Source organism: Lemur catta, chromosome 10 (genome assembly GCF_020740605.2).
Source record: "Lemur catta isolate mLemCat1 chromosome 10, mLemCat1.pri, whole genome shotgun sequence".
Classification (NCBI taxonomy): domain Eukaryota; kingdom Metazoa; phylum Chordata; class Mammalia; order Primates; family Lemuridae; genus Lemur; species Lemur catta.
Window position 1 is genome coordinate 2,146,835 of NC_059137.1, and position 19,652 is coordinate 2,166,486.

The following is a 19,652-nucleotide window of genomic DNA, read 5'->3' on the forward strand; positions in this document are numbered from 1 at the left end:
CAGGTGGTGGAACTTCGCAGCCTCCGGAGAACCCGCCCCTCGACGTGCCTGCCCCGCACCCTCTTCCCGCCTCCCGCCGGAGCCTCCTTAAATAAAGCTTCCCCCAAACCGTTTGAACGCAGGCCCCGCGAGGCCACCGCTGGGGGACCTCTACGCACGGGGAGCCCAGGGCCTCGCCGCCCCCAGCATGGAAATACAGGCAACCTCGGGTCCCTTCGGGGCAGTCCCGGGCACCTGGCTGGCCTTGGGAGGTGCCAGGCAGCCCGATGAGAACGATGGCCTCTTAACATGCTCCTGACTTGCCCTTCAGAACCCCCACCGGGAAAGTGCCATAAGGAGAAACCCAGGGAGGAACTGAATGCTGACCACCATTTTGTTCAAATCCCCCTCCCGTCCAGTCACACCCGTCTTTCCACTAATCCAAGAACCCCGGAATCCACCCGTCCCCTCCTCCCCTCCCTCCCCACTTCAGGATATTTCATCGTTTGGGGCCAGACCAATGTGTAACCTCCACGTACTGATTTGCAATTGTGCCAGCCCTAAACGTACCCCTGCCTTTAAAGACCGCGACTTGTGAGCCATCCAGGAGTGGGTCTTGGGTGCTCACTGCATGGTCCCTGCAATGAACATGCCTCTTTCTTCTGCACCTCTCAGCCCAGTGTCTGGCTTTACTGTGCTGGGTGAGCAGACGGACCCGGGTTTGGTTCGAGACCATCTGCAACCACAGGCAAAGGCCAGGAAGGCTCTGGTGCCAACCTGGCATTGGACCTGGCTCTAGCTCTGGCGCTGGCTGTAGAGCTGACACCAGAGTTGGAGCTGGTGGTAGAGTTGCAGGGGAGCAAAGTTCACCAACAGGACTGTCGAATTTCCCTGTGCCTTTCCAAACGCAGGAAGCATCCCACTCCACTGCCTCTGAAAGAAGCCCCAGCCCAAGCCCTGGGGGGCTTCCCACCTGCGGTCTACAGAGGAGTGGTCTCTGAGGCTCCTCCTGGCCGCTCCTCCAACGGCAGCCCTGAGGGTCCGACCTGTATGGCAGCGCCCACCCCTGCTCACGTGGTTCTAGGTCAGATGCTGGCTCCAGTCTGACCTTTTTTTTCTCTTGCTCAAATAACTGTCTAAGAGGCCTGGTGAGTCACACTTTCCAAACGATAACATCTTGTTAAATGGATTTCTATTAATCTGGTATAACGTGGCTTACTTTCCAACCTAATTCCTCTGCTTGTCGACCCAAATAAGTGACTGAGGCAAAAATCTCAATCAAGGGAGGTTTATTAAGCCAAACTGAGGACCCGCCAGGGAAAAACACAAACCACAAGCAGACCTGTGGCCTTTTCCACAGGGGAAGTTGGAAGCTTCAGCATTTAACAGGCACACAGAGAGAAAGAAAAAAAAGAAACAAAGGTTACAGCTACTTGTCACATGACTCAGGCTCTGTAATCACATTTCTCTTTTCTTTCTTCTTTTTTTTTTTTTTTTTTTTAACAGGGTCTCACTCTGTTGCTCAGGCTGAGTGCAGTGGTACAGTCACAGCTCACTGCAGCCTTGAACTCCTGGACTAAAGTGATCTTGCTGCCTCAGCCTCTGGAGTAGCTGGGACCACAAGCGTGCTCCACTGTGCCTGGCTAATTTTTAAATCTTTTTGTAGAGATAGGGTCTTGCGCTGTATTGCCCAGGCTGGTCTCAAACTCCTGACCTCAAACAGTCATCCCACCTTGGACCCTCAAAGTGTTGAGATTACAGACATATGTCAACATGCCTGGCCCTGAAATCACGTTTCTTTAGGGCTTAAAATAATTTAGAATTCCAACAGCTTAGATTTTTGAATTATTTATTTTCCCAAGATCAACATAAAAATTGTATTTTCTATATAATAGCAATGAACATGTGGAAACCAAAATTAAAAATGCAGTATCATTTATAATTGCTTTAGAAAATGAAAGACTTAGGTATAAATCTAATAAAACGTGTGCAGGTATTGTATGCTGAAAACTACAAAATGCTTATTAAAAATATCAAAGCTCCAAATGAATGGAGGCGAGTGTCATGGTCATGGAGTAGAAGACTCACCTGCACAGATGTCAGTTCTCCCCAGAGTGATCCATAGGTTTAACTCGATTCCTATCAGAATCCCAGCATGATTTTATGTTGACGTAAACAAGCTCATTCTTAAATTTACACGGAAAGGCAAAGGAGTTAGAATAGCTAAAACAATTTTGAAAAAGAATAATAAAGTTACAGGAATCACTCGACTTGATTGTTCACTTATATTTTTCATAGAAATAAAATTCACATAATACAAATTTACCAGTTTAACCATTATCAAGTGTACGACTATGTCACTTTTAGTATACTCACAATTTGACACGACCACTACCACCATCTGTCCCAGGTCATTTCCATCACTGAGAGGAAACCCTCAGCCATTAGCGGTCACTCCCAGTCCCCCAGGCCCAGCCCCCAAGCCCAGCCCCTGGCAACAACAAATCTACGTTCTGTCTCTATGGATTTGCTGGCTCTGGACATTTTGTAGAAATGGAATCGTACAATAGATGCCTTTGTGTCTGGTTCTTTTCACTTAGCATAGTGTTTCCAAGTTTCATCCACGTTATAGCACGTATCAGTATCTCATCTCATTTCTTTTTTTTTTTTTTTTGAACAGGGTCTCACTCTGTTGCCCAGGCTGGAGTGCAGTAGCGTCATCATAGCTCACTGTTACCTTTAACTCCTGGGCTCAAGTGACCCTCCCACCTCACCCTCTGGAGTAGACTACAGGTGTGAGCCACCATGCCCAGCTAATTTTTCTCATTTTTTTTAGAGATGGGGTCTCGCTATGTTGCCCAGACTGGTCTTGAGCTCCTGGCCTCAAGTGATCCTCCTGCCTCGGCCTCCCAAAGTCTTGGGATTATAGGCATGAGCCACTGTGCCTGGCCTCATTTCTTTTATGATTAAACAATATTTCACTCTATATATAGACCACATTTTGTTGATCTAGTCATGAGTAGATGGATATTTGGGTTGGTTTCCCTTTGCTTAACTCATATTACCTGGAAAATGGTTTTTTTCCTGGATTTGTTGGAGCTTTCCATATATAACATCATGTCATCTGCAAATAAAGATGGTTTTACTTCTTCTTTTCTGATCTGGATGTGTGTTACTTATTTTATTTGCATAACTCTCCGGGCTAAAACTGCTGCTACAATACTGGGTAGAAGTTGTACCAGCAGACAGTGTCCTTTAACAGGTGAACGGTCACACAAACCGGCACACGCAGACCATGGAACACTGGTCAGTGACGTGAAGGAGGGAAGTATCGATATGCACAATCGCAGGAGTTCACATACCACATGACCCCATTTATATGACACTCTCAAAAGGACAAAGCCAGAGATGAACAGATGGCGGGGCGGGAGGGTGGCCTGACGACACCTGGAGTGGCGCGGGAGCCTTCTGTGCGGGGACAGCCGGACCCTGGTTGCCGCGGTGGTTACGGGGATCCGCGCAGGTGCAGTGGCACAGAGCTCTGCGCATTGTACCCGCGTCGGTCTCCTGGCCTCTGTGTGGTTAAAGAGGAGGCGGCCAACGGGGGAAACCGGGTAAAGGGACATGGAACCCTCTTTCTATACAACTTGTTCAGCTTCCTGTGAATCTGTCATAATGTCAGAATAAAATGTTTTCAGTATGCGGTGCTGAGAAACAAGCACACTAAGGCAGCAGAGTCGGGGGGAGGTGCTGTTTTGGAGTGGCCAGCCGGGACAGGCTCTCTGCCACTGCCATTTGAGCACAGAAAGCAAGGGAGGGAGGGACTGGAAGGTCCCAGAAAGGCCTGGAGGCCGGAGCCTGCCCTGCAGAGGAGAGAGGGCACCGGGCAGGAGGGAGAGTGTCTGGCTTGAGCAACAGGGGATCAGGCTGGAGCCTTTCCTGAGCTGAGTGGGGGCTGGGGAACCCTGGGGGGAGCAGGTGCCAGGCAGGCTGTGGGCAGGAGCCTTCAAGAAGATGAAGGTATTTTGCCTAAAGCTCAGGACATGTGCTGGCATCTTGGCACACAGGCCCCCCTGAGACCATGTGTCCTGGAGGCTCCTTCATTGCTCTGGAAGAGACTTACATCTGATCCCCTGTTAGGAGGGGCTGAGACCACTTGCCCTGTCGGAGCTGGAGTTGCCTCGGGAGCACATGCGGGAGCTGCAGGCGGTGGCCCTGCCAGGAACTGATGCCCAAGGCCCTGAATTGGGGTGGCTTAAGTGTGTGCGTGCATGCGTGTGTGTGTGTGTGTGTGTGTGTGTGTGTCTGTGTGTCTCTGTCTGTCTGCCTGGGCCTGTCTGTCTGCCTGGGTCTGTGGTCTCCGGGGTGTGGTGCTACAGTGGCCTGAATTTGAGGGTGGGGTGGGCGTTAGGCTTCAGCGACTTCTCCCAGCAGGAAAGAAAAAGGAAGCAGAGTCGCACCCTTTCTGCTGAAACTGGTTTTAGCTTCGGGTGGCCCTGGAGGGAGACCCGGCTGCCCGGTCAGCCAGCCCTGAGCTCTCCGGGGCGCCAGCGGGTGGGCTCTCGGGATCAGACCTCCGGATCTCCTGGTGGTTCTTGGGCACAGCCACAAACCTCAGCTTCCTCAGGACCGAGGGCCAGCCCAGCAGCTGCTGGTCCCACATGTACTCCGGGGACAGCACCTTGGTGGGCTTGTGATACAGCAGGTACTTGTTCAAGTGGCTCTCGTCGTGCCACACGGCCTCGATGCCTTGGGCCCGGTCGGCCATCATGGCCTGGTGGCAGGCCTTGGTGAGCCGCTGCACCTCGGGCACCGAACCCCCGAAGAAGGCGCCCATGTAGTAAAAGTCGCCCTCGTCCTGGGGGATGTGGGCCTGGGACTGGGGCCGGCGCTCGTAGGTGAAGGCCTCGCGGGGACGCTGGTAGAAGCCAGGGTGGAGGGTGCCGAAGAGCGAAGACAGGATCTCCACACCCACGTGGTCGTGGAACTGCATGTCCACGTCGGCGCACACCAGGTAGTCCACCTCGTGCAGAAAGCGCTGCTCCGCAGCCTCGCTGAGCATCTGCATGCGCCGCATGGACACGTCCTGCCAGCGCGCGTAGGCCTGCACGCGCAGCACCTGCAGCCGCCGGCCCGGCCCCAGCGCCACGTGCGGTACCTTGTCTGGCCGGTCGGTGAACACATAGTAGATGACCCGGTGTCCCACCATGAAGTGCTTCTCCGCCGTCTCCAGGAACAGCTTCAGGAAGACCACGTACCTGCGAGGCAGGTGGGCAGCGGGGCTGGGGGAGGCCACCTGGCATCGGCCAGGCCCCACCCGGCAGCCACTCTGCTGGCGGGGACAGGCCCTCGCAGGCTCACAGCAGCTCCCTGCCCTGTCCTTAGCAAGGCCTCACTCCTCTTCTCCCAGGGACGGAGGGACCCCTGCACCCGTCTGCAGCAGCAGAGCCGGGGCTTAGGAGGCTGGAAACCTCGCTGCAGCCCGCAGGCAGCAGAGCTGGAGCTGGACTCGGGCCCCTCGGCCTGAGCTCTGGGGGCAACCCCCCTGCATGTGCCCCCTCCTGGGGCAACCGCCCCACCCCCGCCTGAAAGAAGCCCCCAGCACACAGCTGCCTTGCCACCCCTGGCAGGGCTGGTTAAACTCGCCAGGGCCCGGCCTCCTGCCCCTCACTGTGAGTGGCTCTCCCGCCCCGATGCCATCTCTAGACCCTGGAGCTCCCTCTGGGAGGCTTGAGGACGCTTTGTGGGCAGGTGCTCAGGAAACTGCTTATATTCCTAAGGCGGGGTCACTGCTGACTCTTCCACCGGATCAGGGATCAGGTCTAGCACCACGGGGACCCGAGAAAGGAGAAGGGGAAGGGAGGGCGGGCAGTGCAGGCCGCAAACCTCGAATCCAAGCGTTAAAGCTTCTGGGCCCAGGGCAGGTGTCTCCCCCGACCTCGGGAAGTTTTCCAACTGCCACGACGGCTCGGCTCTCCTTGAGGTCTCCCAGGCCAGTGCTCCCCACCATGGGGACAGGGGCTCCCCAACTAGCCAGCAAGTGTGCTGTGCCCCCGAGACCCAAGAGTCTAGCGCAGGCATCAGGGCTGCTTACCCCCGCCTGGCTCCCCGCACATCTGTCCCCAGGGCAGTCAGGGGACACGCACACAGGGGCCGAGAGCGCCCAGCACAGGTGCCGGCGTGACGGGTACGAACCCAGGCCTGGCCACTGTGGTGTGTGGCTGTGGGCTTGTGGCTCAACTTGGCAGGGCTGCTTCTCTCTGAGGGTATTGGGATGTGGGGACCAGCTCAGGGCCCAGAGGGGGCACGGACGGCCAGGCGCAATGGCGAGATGGTGCCCTGACAGAGGCCCCGGGGGCTCTCTCCAGTCCTTTGTCCCTAGGAACTGGAATAGGAATTCTTGGGCTGTCCCCCGCCCCTTCTGGTCCCTGCAAGTCAGGCTCACTCCTCTCCCACATCTGAGCCAGCAAAGGGGGCTGCAAATGCCCCAGGACCGTCCTGGAGGGAGAGCACTGGGGGGAAGGACGTGCTTCCCTCTGCGCCCCATGGCAGTCCCCGGGGGCGGCCATGTCACTGGCCTGGCTCCCCACAGGCTCCAGAGGTCAAGCTGCACACCTGTGGCTGCCCTGCTAGCTGTGAAGCCGGCCTGACCCAGAGTCCCCGTGCTCACGGCCAGCTATCTCTTCAGGGGTCTGGGGTCAGGTGTGCTGCCCTCCCGCCTACATGTGAGCACAAAGTGTGGCCACAGCTCCGCCAGCATCCTGTGTCCACTGGTCCAAGCAGAGCAGACAGGTGTCCCCCTCCTGCCATCTCTCGTCAGTGAAAGGGACCCCCCCGGAGCCTGGTACTGAGTGGGGGGGGAGGGCTGCTGCCCGCTCAGCTGGGGGGTGGGCACAGGTACGGGGGGGGGGCAGAGCGCTAGAGCTGCCACTGCCGGTGACAGCAGCCTCAGTAGGATGCTGAGCAAGGGACCTTTAACATCTACCCTGTGGGAGGATGAGGCTGGTCCCCCTTTCTGTCCTGAACACAAGGACAGACTCTGATGTCCCCGGCACTCGCCCACTCACTTTTTGATGGCAAACACAGTTAATCCAACGGTGGTGTTCTGGAGCCGGAACTGCATGTTGAGGATGTCACTGTTGAAAGTCCCCTCCCAGACGATGGGAGCCAGCCAGGGGGTCAAGACCAGGACGTCTGTCCGACTGCACAGGGAGAGAGCAGGGGCCACCCACGCTGATGCTGGCGCTCGGCCACCCGACCCAGGGCCTCCAACCACCCTCCCAGAAGGACAGGCATTTGCTGGGAAACCGGTCCAGACGCAGCGGGGCGCATCCTTCCCAGCCCTTCCTGGACTTTAGACCCTGCTGGGCCACGAGAGGAGTGGGATTGCAGGTCAAGGGGTAGGACAGGGACAAGAACAAGAAACGCAAGTCAAAGGACGAGAAAGGAGAGGCAGTACCGTGTGGGCCTCCAAAGTCAGACCCCAGAAACCTCAGAGGAAAGGACCAGGAAAGCCAGCTCAGATGGAGACTGAAACCAAGGACACCGCTGTTAGCATCTTCCTCAGCGTCAGGAAGTTTACTCACGAGGGCGTCAGCACCTTCGGCTGGGGATAGATCATCCTGCGAACACAGAACACCGGCACGTGAGCTTGCGTGAAGGTTACGTGGGGCCCCAGCCCTGTGTCAGCCACGATCCGTCCTCACCGCACCTTTGCCAACTGCCAGAGGAGCCGAGTGACCTCGGGCACGTTGCCTTCCACTCAGCTCAAGGCTGGGGGCGGGTGGCCTATGGGGTCGGGGTCATGTTTTGACTCACTGAGGGGGAGAGGAGGCTGGTGTGGCCTCTGTCCCCGTCCCTCCCAGGGAAAGCCCTCAGGTACGCAGATCATCCACCTGGGCCTGACCTGTTCTGTCCTTCATGGCTGGCGACTGCAGGGCCCAGCCTTCCCATCTGGGAAGCAGGAGGCAACACCTGCCTCTCGGTTGCCACAGGGCCAGCAGTGGCGCCAAGCACCGCCACCTAACGTGATGCAGTGCCCCGGGAGACATGAGCCCGCTGCCACTCATCATTGTCAATAATGGCTGCACTTTGAATGTCCCATGATGGTGTTTAAAAGCAGGGAGTCGGCCGGGTGCAGTGGCTCACGCCTGTAATCCCAGCACTCTGGGAGGCCAAGGCGGGTGGATCGTTTGAGCTCAGGAGTTTGAGATCAGCCTGAGCAAGAGCGAGACCCTGTCTCCACTAAAAATAGAAAGAAATTATATGGACAACTGAAATACATACAAAAAATTAGCTGGGCCTGGTGGCGCATGCCTGTAGTACCAGCTACTCCGGAGGCTGAGGCAAGAGGATTGCTTGAGCCAGGAGTTTGAGGTTGCTGTGAGCTAGGCTGACGTCACGGCACTCTAGCCCAGGCAACAGAGTGAGACTCTGTCTCAAAATAAATAAAAAATAAAAGCAGGGAGTCAGCCTTAAAAAGGAAGGACATTCTGACACAGGCTACAACACGGACGGACCGTTTGAGGACTCTAGGCTCAGTGCAGCGAGTCGGTCACTATACTGTGCGATTCCACTTGTACCCGGTTGCCAGAGCAGCCGCACTCGGCAACAGACCGCAGAACGGTGGGTGCCAGGGGCTGGGGGAGGGGATCGGGGAGTTGGTGTTTCACGGGGACAGAGTTCCATTTTGTAAGATGGAAAGTTCTGGAGATGGATGGTGGTGATGGTTGCACAACAGTGTGAATGTTCTTAATGCCACTGAACAAAGTCAGAGCAGAGACTGGGGAAGGAGCACCATCCTCCGTGGGAGGAAAGAGGACGCGCCCCAGCCCCCGCGCACCCCTGTCCACATGCGCACAGACACCAGGTGAGGACATTGTACCTTGACAGCGTTGACCCTTCCAGGCTGTCTGGTTCTCTAACAGCCGCGCTACAGGATGAGAACACAGGAGACGGGGTTTATTCCAGGGGAAGGATTTAGGACACAAGTGTATGGAGCAAAGCTGGGGGTCCTGGTAGAAGGGACAAGGGCACAGTGGTGGCCTGAAGTGTGGAGCGGATCCACCTGCAACAGGTACAGCACAGCTGTCACAGTGGTGGTAGGCCCAGGGCGGGACTGTCACACCCTGCAGGCTGAGGGCTCCCCTCAGGGAGCCACATGCTTCTGAGCTGAGCCTGCACAGGGTGGAGGTTCCAGAACATGTCTGCAAATTCTGAGGCCACCTCCTATCAAGAGGTGGGGGGGGCGGGGCAAAAAAATAAAGAGGTGGGGTCTGATTTTCAATCCTTCTAAGACATAAAATGTGGCACAAGGGCTGAAGGGTGACTTCTGAATCCAGGTTCTCAAAGGCAATACGACTCCTGTTCCATCTCTCTTGGGACACCGGTCTTGAAACCCCCAGCTGAGCGAGCAGAGGCCCAGGCCACAAGGGGAACCCGGGTGGGGTAGGTGTCTCGGCGGAGAACCAGCAGCCACCGCCAGAAATGTGAGGTCTTCCTGACGCCCCAGCTCCAGCCACCGTCTGCCTGTGACCGCCTGAGACCCCAAGGAGAACGGCCCAGCTGCGCCCTGTCAGTGAAGACAGGAAGCCGAACCCCAGGGAGAGACGGTGGTCGGGGGTTGTGATGTCCCCTTCACGAGTGGGGCTCCGCGTGCTGACACACGGGAACTCACACGGGTGGGAATTAGCAGGGGAGACGAGTGGTCTCCCAGAGGGCACGGCACCCACAAAGGCTGGGGTCTGGCCTCTGGCTGGGGCACAGAGGGCAAGGGCCACAGGAGAGCTGAGGCTGGTCGGGGGGACCAGACCACGGAGGGCGTCCTATGTATGTTCTGGAAAAATCATTCTAGCTCCTGTGAGGGGAGTGGGGATGGGGCAGGTGGAGACGAGGGTGGTGGGACCGGGGCAGGCGGGGCAGACGCAGCCCAGGGACCTGGGAGCTGGCAGCCCTTGGGCACAGCCTGTGTGGCACAGATGTGAGGCATGGGACGGGCAGGGGGGCCCCAGAGCAGCAACCATAGCCGCTACCCCACCCCATGCCAGCACAGAGGGTCCCCTCCCCTCCTTCACCCCTACTCACCTGGCTCCCAGGCTCCCCAGCATCCGGCTTCTGGGGCTCAGGACCCCGTAGCTGCAGGAAGGGGGTGCACCCCAGGCAGCTGCTCAGGACGCAGCAGCGAGACCCGCCTGTCCACCCTCCCTCCAAGCAGCGTGGCACCAGCACCGCAGGCACAGAGCGTCCCGGTGAGGCCGCGTGGCCCCTGCCACAGGCCAGCACCTCCTCTGCAAAGCCCAGAGACTCACATGTCCCACGCCAGCAGGGGCTCCCTGGGGACAGTGCTGTGTATAGGCACCTGCAGCAGTTGCCCAGGACCCCTGTGTCCACTCGGTGCAGCCTCCCAGGCCACCCCAGGGACCGTTTCCTGGCGTGTCCCCGGATGCCCCAGCAGAGCTGGCCAGTGACTTCCCTCTGGTTTAGGACCTGCTACATCTGGAAGTGCCGACAGCTCAGGGCCCAGGCTGGCCTTCCCCTCTCCCGGCCACGCAGTGGTGGCGAGTGACTCGCCCTCCCAGCCCCGGACTCCTCATCTGTGCAGGGGGACACCAGCCCACCCAGGCCAAGCATGAATGAGGGGCAAGTGGAGGGTGGACACCGTCCCGCTCGAGCCAGCGTGGCACAGTTGTCGTTAGGACCGAGTCAGTCTGTGACAGTCAGGTGGGCATTGCTCAGGGCCCACAGGTCTCGGTGGCTGCGTCGGCTGCTCCCCAGCCGGCATCGGTCACATCACAGCCAGACGTCTCTTACCCAAGGAGGACCAGGACCAGTGTTATCAGGAGGAAGATCAAGGGACGGGGCAGGTGGCCGTTTGGTTTTCCTGGAAAGCAGCAGTGGGAAATCAGATCACTCCTCTGCCCCCTTACCCTCCCGCTTGCCCCTTGTCTGTGTCTTGTCACGTGACGGCCTGGCCGCGCTCTGTCAGGCCTCCGCCCGCCCCACAGGGGATGCTGGACACAACCCCACCCTCTGCAAACCTGGCTCCAGGAAGAGGGGACCGTCTGCTCCTCCCTGCTCAACCCCCTTGTTGCTTCCTTAGACCCTCAGAGTCACCCGGCCTCCCAGTGACCTCTTCCCACTAAGCACCCCCTTCCCACTGGAAGCCGAAAGGAACCTCGCTGAAAGGAACAACAGGAGATCACTGTTTTTTGTCTGTATGTTTTTGAGATAGAGTCTAGCTCTGTTCTCCCCGCCACACACAGACTAGAGTGCAGTGGTGTCATCGTAGCTCACTGCAGCCTCGAACCTCGAACTCCTGGGCTCAAGTGATCCTCCTGCCTCGGCCTCCTGAGTAGCTGGGACTACAGGCTCGAGCCACCACACACGGCTAAGTTTCCTATTTTTAGTAGTGACGGGGTCTTGCTCTTGCTCAGGCTGGTCTCAAACTCCTGACCTCGAGTGATCCTCCCTCCTCGGCCTCCCAGAGTGCTGGGATTACAGGCGTGAGCCACCGCGCCCGGCCTTTACCTCCACATTTCTAAATCCTATGACCATGGAACAATTTATCTCTAATAGTTTCCTGAAACAAAAGAACATGGGAGGTAAAATTTGAAATTTACAAGTCTTAAATTATTTTTTTCCATTTTTGTAGTTGATAGTTTAGTTGTAGGGAAATATAAGTGGAAATAATTTTCCTTAAATTTGGAAGACATTGTTCCACTTTTGAGAACTTTTTAAATCAACTTCATTTGCAGTATAATTTATATCCAATAAAATACACCCATTTTAGGTACACAGCTTGCTGAGCTCTGAACACAGTCTGTGCACATATGACCACCACCCCAGACAGGATACCCAGGGCCATCAGCCCGTGAAGTTCCCTCCTGCCCGGCAACCACTGGTCTGCTTTCTTGGCAATTCATGCAAATGCACTCACATAACACATGCTCTTTTATGACTGGCTGCATTTGCATAAAATAGTAGTCCTAATCTATGCTGTTACATGTATCAGTTGTTCATACTTTTCACTGCTGAGTAGTATGCCATTGTTAATAAGCCACAGTTGTTTATCCTATCATCTGTTGACAGACATTTTGGTTTCATCCCTGTCTGGGGTGACTACAGATGCAGAAAGCATGTGCGGGTATCTGTGTCGACATCTGTTTTTATTTCTCTTGAGTAAAGACCAAGGAGTGAAAAGGATAAGTCATATGTTAAGTATATGTTTAACTTTGGAAGAAACTGCCCAATTGTTTTCCAAAGCAGTTGTAGAATTTTCCATTCCTGCCAGCAACGCATGGGGACTGCAGCTGCACCGAGTTCTTGCCACACTTGGTCGTGCGACTCTCTCATTTTAGCCGTTCAAGCGGACGCGCAGGCATCTCGCTGCGCTGACTCATGTGTTTACGGGCATTCATTTGTTTCGTGGGAAGTGTCTGTTCAAATCTTTTGCTCATTTTTAATTGAGTTGTTTCTCTTTTCACTATTGAGCTGTAGGATTTATATATATATTCTGGATGCAAGTCCTTTGCCAGATATATGTATTAGTATTATAGATATTTTCTCCCTGTCTGCGGCTCATCTATTCATTTTTTCTTAATTTTTTTTTCTTTTGAGGAGAAATGCTACTTTTGATAGAGACTAATTTATCACTTTTTGTGGTTTGAGCTTTTTTTTCCTCATCTAGTAAATTTTTGCCTACCCTATGTTAATGGATATTTTCTCCTATTTTCTTCAGAAATTTTCATCATTTCTGTATATGGTATGAAAGATTAAAGCTTTTTTAATGGACATTCGGTAGTTTCAGCCATTTGAACTGAAAATACTTTCCCTGCCCCATCACATCCCCTCAGCACCCTCATCAAACCCGACTGACTACAGGTGTGTGGGTCTGTTTATGGGACTCTGCATTTATTCCACTGGTCTGAATGTCGCCCCTAATAAAAACTTGCCCTGACCACTGTATAATCCACCGTAGAACCAGGGAAGGCAGGTCTTTGTTTCCATTTTTCAAAATGGTTTTAACTATTCTGGGGACCTTTGCATTTCCACATAAATTTTAGAATCAGCTTTCTAGGGTTAGGATCAATCTAAATTCCTAGAATTAGAACCAAAATTCCTTCTGGTGTTTTGGTTGGGATTATATAGACTCTATAGAGTAATTTGGGGGAGAAGTGACAGTGTAGCAATATTAAGTCTTCCAATTCATGAACGTGGTATATATATATCTCTCCATTTATTTATGTCTTCTTTAATTTCTACAAAACAGCAATGTTTTATAGCTTTACTTATATAGGCACTGCTCCCAATTCGGTAAATTCATCCCAAAGTATTTCATGTTTTCTGATGCTACTGTAAATAGCACTTTTTATGTCATGTCTGACTGACTGTTCCAAGTATTACAGGAATGCAATTGATTCATATGGACTTCGTACCCTGAGATCTTGCTAAGCTGACTCAGTCGCTGGGTTTATAACAGGAAAAGATATGACATGACAATAATAGCACAAAGGAGAAAGGAGAGGAAGTTATGTTGGAGCAGGAAACCTTACCAGACGATAACTTAAGTAAATGGTAAATGCATAGTGTGATATAAAAGACTTGAAAATGTATTTTTCTCCTTCCTTGTCCTACTTAATTGATTCATATAATTTATATATGAATCATAAAAGAAATAATGTGTAAAGCAATAATTTAGCACAGTATGTTGAGTTTACAACGTATATAGATCAACTTACACGAGAATAGCACCGCAAACAAGGAGGTGGGGAACGGGCCCTGCTGGAGCGAGGCTTCTGTGTTTTACTGAAATTAAGAAAGTTTTGGGCCGGGCGTGGTGGCTCACGCCTGTAATCCCAGCCCTCTGGGAGGCCGACGCAGGTGGATTGCTCAAGGTCAGGAGTTCAAGACCAGTCTGAGCGAGACCCCGTCTCTACTAAAAAAAATAGAAATAAATTATCTGGACAACTGAAAATATATATATAAAAAAAAAATTAGCCGGGCATGGTGGCGCATGCCTGTAGTCCCAGCTCTCGGGAGGCTGAGGCAGTAGGATCGCTTAAGCCCAGGAGTTTGAGGTTGCTGTGAGCTAGGCTGACGCCAAGGCACTCACTCTAGCCCAGGCAACAAAGTGAGACTTTGTCTCAAAAAAAAAAAAAAAAAAGAAAGTTTTGATCCAAAGTAGATCGTAACAAATTCAAATGCATATTGTAATCCCTGGAGCAACCACTAAGAAAACAACTTAAAATATATACTTAAAAAGAACAAAGGAATTAAAACGGCATGCTAGAAAATGTCTATTTGATATAGAAGCAGCAGCAAAGGATGAGCAGGACAAAATGACATGAAGCATAGAAAACAACTGGCAGGTGAAAATCCAACCACAGCAATGACAACCGGGATATGAATGCATTAAACACTCTCATCAAAAGCAGAGATTGTCAGGCTGGATTTAAAAACAAAAGCTTCAACTATAAGCTGTCTATAAGAGACATACGCTAGAAACAAAAACAGAAATGGGCCCGGAGCAAGAAGATAGAAGACTTGCCTGCAAACAGTAACCACAAGAGAGGTGGGGTAGCAATACTAGTATCACACAAAACAGATTTTAAGATCAAAAATCTTACTAGAGACAAAGAGAAACAATTTACAATGATAAAAAGTTGGCTAGATGCAGTGGCTCACGCCTGTAATCCCAACACTTTGGGAGGCCAAAGTGGGAGGATTGCTTGAGTCCAGGAGTTTGAGACCAGCCTGGGCAACTTAGCAAGACTCCATCTCTAAAAAAAAAAAAAAAAAAAAAAAATTATACAGGCACAGTGGCGTGCATCTGTAGTCCCAGCTACTCAGGAGGCTGTGGCTGGAGGATCGCTTGAGGCCAGGAGTTCAAGGCTACAGTGGGCTATGATCACACCACTGTACTCCAGCCTAGGTGACAGAGCAAGACCCTGTCTCTCAATGATAATAATAATGTTAATATATAAGGAAGACCTAACAAATATTAATATAAATATATACATATGTAACAACCTAGCCCCAAAATACATGAAGCAAAAATTCACAGAATTGAAGGAAGAAATGATCAATTCAATAATAATAGTTGGACACATTGAAATCCTAGCCTACTCTCAACAATGCATAGAATAATTAGAAAGAAAATCAGCAGGTATCGATGACCTGTCATCACTATAAACCAATTAGACCTAGCTGACATCTACAGAACACTCCACCCAAAGACAGCAAAGTACACACTCTGCTCAAGTGCACATGGAACATTCTCCAAGACAGACTATATGCTAGGCCATAAACCAAGCCCTGATAAATTCAGAAGGATTTTGCCTGATGACTTGGGATATAGAAAAAAACTGTAAAGGACTGATATCACACAAAGTTTGCTCTCTAACAAAAACGGAAAAACATTAGAAATTAACAACAAAGAAAATCTGAGAAATCCACAAATATGTGGAAATTAGGCAACACACTTCTAAATAACCAAGGGATCAAAGAAAAAATCAAAAGATATCATGGGCTGGGCTCTGTGGCTCACGCCTGTAATCCCAGCACTTTGGGAGGCTGAGGCAGGAGAATTGCTTGAGCCCAGAAGTTTGAGACCAACCTGGGCAACATAGTGAGACTCTGAAAACACAACATACCTAAATTTATGGGATACTAAAGCTGTGTTTAGAGGGAAATTTATAGCTGTAAATACCTAGATTAGAAAAGAAAAGTCTCAAATCAGTACATAAGCTTCCATCTGTGAACTAGAATAAAATCTTAAGGCTGCCCCGCCACAGGCTGACTGCACGGACCCTACTACCCACTCTCGTTCTGCTCAAGTCCCAGGACCCGCAGACTCTACCACAAGTGGTTTGTACCCGCTCAGGGAGGTCGAGGGGGATGGAAGGCATCACACAGGTGCACGGCCCTTTTATTTATTTAATTCAGTCTTACGATCTGCTCTGGTGTGACCTCTACACTATTCTTTCCTCTACTCTATCCCCTGAGGAGAAGGAGAGGGTCTGGCTTAATGCCCAGGCACGTGGCGATGAAATCCATAGACGTCCCCTGCCCAGCCAGTGGGGACAGTCTCCATCCCTAGAACAGACCCACCACGGGATTATCAAGTAGGAACTCCTGAGGGAACTTCACTCCTCAATATGCATTTTATCTCGCAGTCCCCATCTGACATCAAGCTCCAAAGAATTAGATAAAGGCCCTCAAACCCCACAAAAAATCACCTAAACCTGGCCTTCAGGTCTTTAATAACCCAGGTCACAAATGACCGATACCCATCTAGAGGACCAACTAAAACTGTGGACCTCCATGCTGCAACCACATATTCAAATGCTTTCCAACAAAAAGCAGACACAGCAAAGTCATTAAAAGGTTAGTTAACTTTAAATTAATGCAGTTTCCAACATGAACAGGTCCCAAGCCCTGGTGTAGCCACTTTGGAAAACAGTTTGCTAGTTTCTTAAAATATTAAACATAAATTTACCATAGGACCTGGTACTTCCACTGCTGGGCATCTACTCAAAGGAAGTGAAAACATAACCGCACACAAAGGCTAGCACACGCATATTCATAACAGTGTTGCTCAAAATAGCTAATAAATGAAACAACCGCAAATGTTTCCACATCCATTGATGAGTGCATAGACAAACTGTGGTCTCTCCACACAATGGAATATTATTCATCAATAAAAAGGAATGACATCCTGGTGCGTGCTACAACACAGATGAACCTCGAAAACTATTCTACATCATTCTACAGAAAATCAGATGCAAAAGACCACATATGGCAGGACTCCATTTATATGAAATGTCCAGGAGGGCAAAGCTGTAGAGACAGAAAGTGGTCACCCAGGCCAGGCTGGGGACAGGGAGTGGACTGCAAGGGTGCCAGGGGATTTCTGGGGGGTGATGGAAAAGCTCCAGAATTGATTCCACAACTCTGTGAATCCACTAAAAGTCACTGAGTAGTGTATTTAAAACAGGTGAGTGTTACGGCATGTAAACAATACCACAATAACGGTGTTTTTTAAAAGAAAGTGCCATCAGTCACAGATCATTGACCCTAAGTCAGAGGAAGAGAGATGCCAGGTGTGTTCAGAGCAGGCCTCAGTAAAAGCGGGTTTTTTGTGCTTCCAGGATGTTTGCTCTGATCTTGCCCAATCATCAGAGACCCACAACCGGAGGAGCCAGAACCCGCTGCGCTGCCACGTTCCAGAACTCCCCACGTGGTCTGCCAGCCCCCAGGGTGCCAGGATGGCGTGAGGGACCAAGCACCCTCTGAGGATCCACTCTGTGACACCACTCCCAGCTCACCACCCACCAATCGCATCTTTGCTGTCACCTCCTCGCTCTCCACGTCCTCTTGCTGCTGCCTCTGGCAGAGCCACCCTGCCCTCCCCACGCGCCCCGCCGACTCCTGGGGCAGGGCCTTCCCTCCCGGCTTGTGGCCCCGGCATGCCTGTGTGCCAGATTTTCACACACCAGGCCCTTCGTTGTTCGTGTGTCCAAGGCCACCTGCTCCTGGCTCCCTGGCAGTCTCCTTGCTGGCACCAGGCCTGCTGTTGGGCATCGGCGTTTAACAAGGACGTGCTGGATGACTGCGCCAGCACATGAATGCATGAGGGTCACCGAAAGTGGGCACTGGTTTGCCAGGTTTCTCAAAGGACTGAACTCAGTCTTCAAGATGTTTGTCTCGGTGCCGTCATGGGCCAGACCCTGCTCTGCAACCTCTGGGGTGTGGAGACCAACTGCAGAGTCTCTGGTCCTCCAAGGGTCCCAGAACAGGTGAAACAATGAGTCCCTGACCTGGGACTAAGACACTGTAACCCACCGCACGGGGGACTCTTAGGGTGGTGGGTGTGTTCATCATCCTGACTGGGCGACCCTCACACAGGTGTCCACAGGTATCAAACTTATCCAAATGTGCATCTTAAGTGCAGTTTATTGCATAAAAGCTGCTAAAATATATTGGGGGAAAGGGGGGGGGAAAGGAAAGAAAGATACAAAGGAGGGAACAGGGAAACACCCTGAAAGCCTCAGCAGCAAGGAAGAGGCAGGTCTTTGCAGTCAGACAGACCCGAATTCCAGGCTCCGTTCCGTTCCGCCCCTTCCTACCTGTGCGCCGGGCCAGCGTCCCAGCTCTCTCTACACCCGCTGTTTCCCCCAGGCGCCTGAGAACAACACTCACCGCCAGGACTGCCCTGACATTGGGCTCAGTCCGGCTCACAGTAAAGGCAGACTGACTTGCCAGCACGGCTGAGGGCAGGGGCTCGACTTACCACCGCCCCGGGTCTTTCTCCACGAATTTTCCACCCCTCCTCCCCCACCCCCAGGGCCGCCAGCCTGGGTCTGTTTTACCTTCCTCCGGGCTCCAGCTCAACATTTCCCCCAACCGCGCACACAAAGGCACAGTTTCCGGCTCTGGGCAGGTCAGCCCTGCCCTCCCCGTGTCACCGCAGCCGGCCCGTCCCGGTCGCTCCCCTGCGCTCTGCGCTCGGCCCACGATCCGGGGGCGCCTCCGCTGTCGGGTCTGGGGCGTCTTCCAGTCCAGCGCGGCGCCGGGTGAGACGGCGGCCTCGCAAGACCACCGGAAAATACCCAACCCCGAAAGACCCTGGCACAGGTAAGGTCAATCCCACGGTTCTCCCGCTGGCAGGCCCCGCGGGAGTTCCCTTTCGCACGACTTCTGCAAAGGGCTGCACGGACGGGAAGGAGAGGTAAATGTCTTTAAAATGGTTTTTTGGGAATCTGCTTTTACAGAGTTCCTGAGAAAACAGCAGGAGACCGAGCTGCGCGGCAACCACACCTCGAGGGCAGAGTCACACCTGTGTGGCGGACCGACTCTCGGACTTTGACATCCCACGACCGCTTTTGTTACCAGCTGGCGCCACCACTATTGTTCCTCCTCATCCCCCTAAAAGTCGGCGAGCGGCTCGGCCGGGCGCACCCGCTTCCCCGTCCTTGGGGTGCGGCGCGGTCTCCCTGCCGTCCCGCCCTCCCTCTCTCATTCTCTCTCTCCTTCTGAAAAGATAACCTTTTTCCTTTATATATCCTCATCTCCCCGTGAGGAATCTTTCTCCACCCGCGCCGTGAGCGCCCATGGCACGGGGCCGGGCCTTCCCGAGGCCTGAGAGCCCGCGGCTCCACTGTCGTTGTGGGTCCCCAGCCAGCGCCGAGGTCCTGGTTAGGGGAAGGCAGGTGGGAGCGGGGGCGGGTAGAGGCCGGGGACCGTCGTGGCGTGGGCAGGGCCACCCACTCCAACCCGGGCCCTGCCCTTTGGGTCCGAAGGCTGCGGGTCTCAGGCACTCACCGGCTAGCGTCCACAGAAGCTTGGCCATGGCTCCGCGTCTCCCCCGCGGGCCCAGGGCGCCTGCCGCTTGGCCAGCTTCCGCCCCGGCCTCCCTGGGGCGGGGTGAGCTCCAGGCGGCGCCCGAGGCACCCACTCGGCCGCTCCGCCCCCGCCCGGGCGCGTCCGGGCCAGACTGGGTGAGGGCACAGCGGAGCGCTGGAGTGGACCCAGGACCGTCCGCCCGGGGAGACTGGGGTCCCCAGTGACCCCAGCTAGCAAAGGGGGAGGGGCGGCGCAAGGAGCCAGTGAGACCGGCTCCCCCTTGCAGCCCGTGCCCGAGCCCGGCCCGCCCCGACACCCCACCGGGCAGATCC

General features: G+C 53.4%; 1 protein-coding gene across 6 annotated transcripts; it reads right to left on the minus strand.

Moving 5' to 3' along the window:
- Positions 1 to 1,253: 1,253 nt before the first annotated feature.
- On the minus strand, positions 1,254 to 19,404 carry ABO (ABO, alpha 1-3-N-acetylgalactosaminyltransferase and alpha 1-3-galactosyltransferase). 6 transcript variants are annotated; one of them, XR_006737953.1, is made up of 9 exons: positions 19,300 to 19,404; positions 10,789 to 10,858; positions 10,063 to 10,113; positions 8,864 to 8,911; positions 7,566 to 7,601; positions 7,047 to 7,181; positions 3,045 to 5,237; positions 2,068 to 2,165; positions 1,254 to 1,352 (listed from the first exon to the last, which is right to left on the minus strand). XR_006737953.1 is itself a non-coding variant. In XM_045563798.1 (7 exons), exons 1-7 carry the CDS (start codon positions 19,325 to 19,327, stop codon positions 4,460 to 4,462), a joined length of 1,146 nt encoding a protein of 381 aa, XP_045419754.1. In that variant the 5' UTR covers positions 19,328 to 19,404; the 3' UTR covers positions 2,941 to 4,459. The 6 variants fall into 6 exon arrangements, 1 of the variants encoding a protein (XP_045419754.1); XR_006737955.1 differs by lacking the exon at positions 1,254 to 1,352 and having other exon boundaries at positions 1,941 to 2,165; positions 3,045 to 3,103; positions 4,593 to 5,237; XR_006737952.1 differs by lacking the exon at positions 1,254 to 1,352 and having other exon boundaries at positions 1,941 to 2,165; positions 3,045 to 3,103; positions 4,440 to 5,237.
- Positions 19,405 to 19,652: the final 248 nt, after the last annotated feature.

Bases quoted from the DNA above. Each gene is read 5' to 3' on its own strand.
- ABO (XM_045563798.1), bottom strand. From the start codon at position 19,327: ATGGCCAAGCTTCTGTGGACGCTAGCCG. The intron at 10,114-10,788 runs GTAAGAGACGTC...CCCTTCCTGCAG, and splicing joins CTGGTCCTGGTCCTCCTTGG to CTACGGGGTCCTGAGCCCCA. The intron at 7,602-8,863 runs GTACAATGTCCT...CTGTGTTCGCAG, and splicing joins GAAGGGTCAACGCTGTCAAG to GATGATCTATCCCCAGCCGA.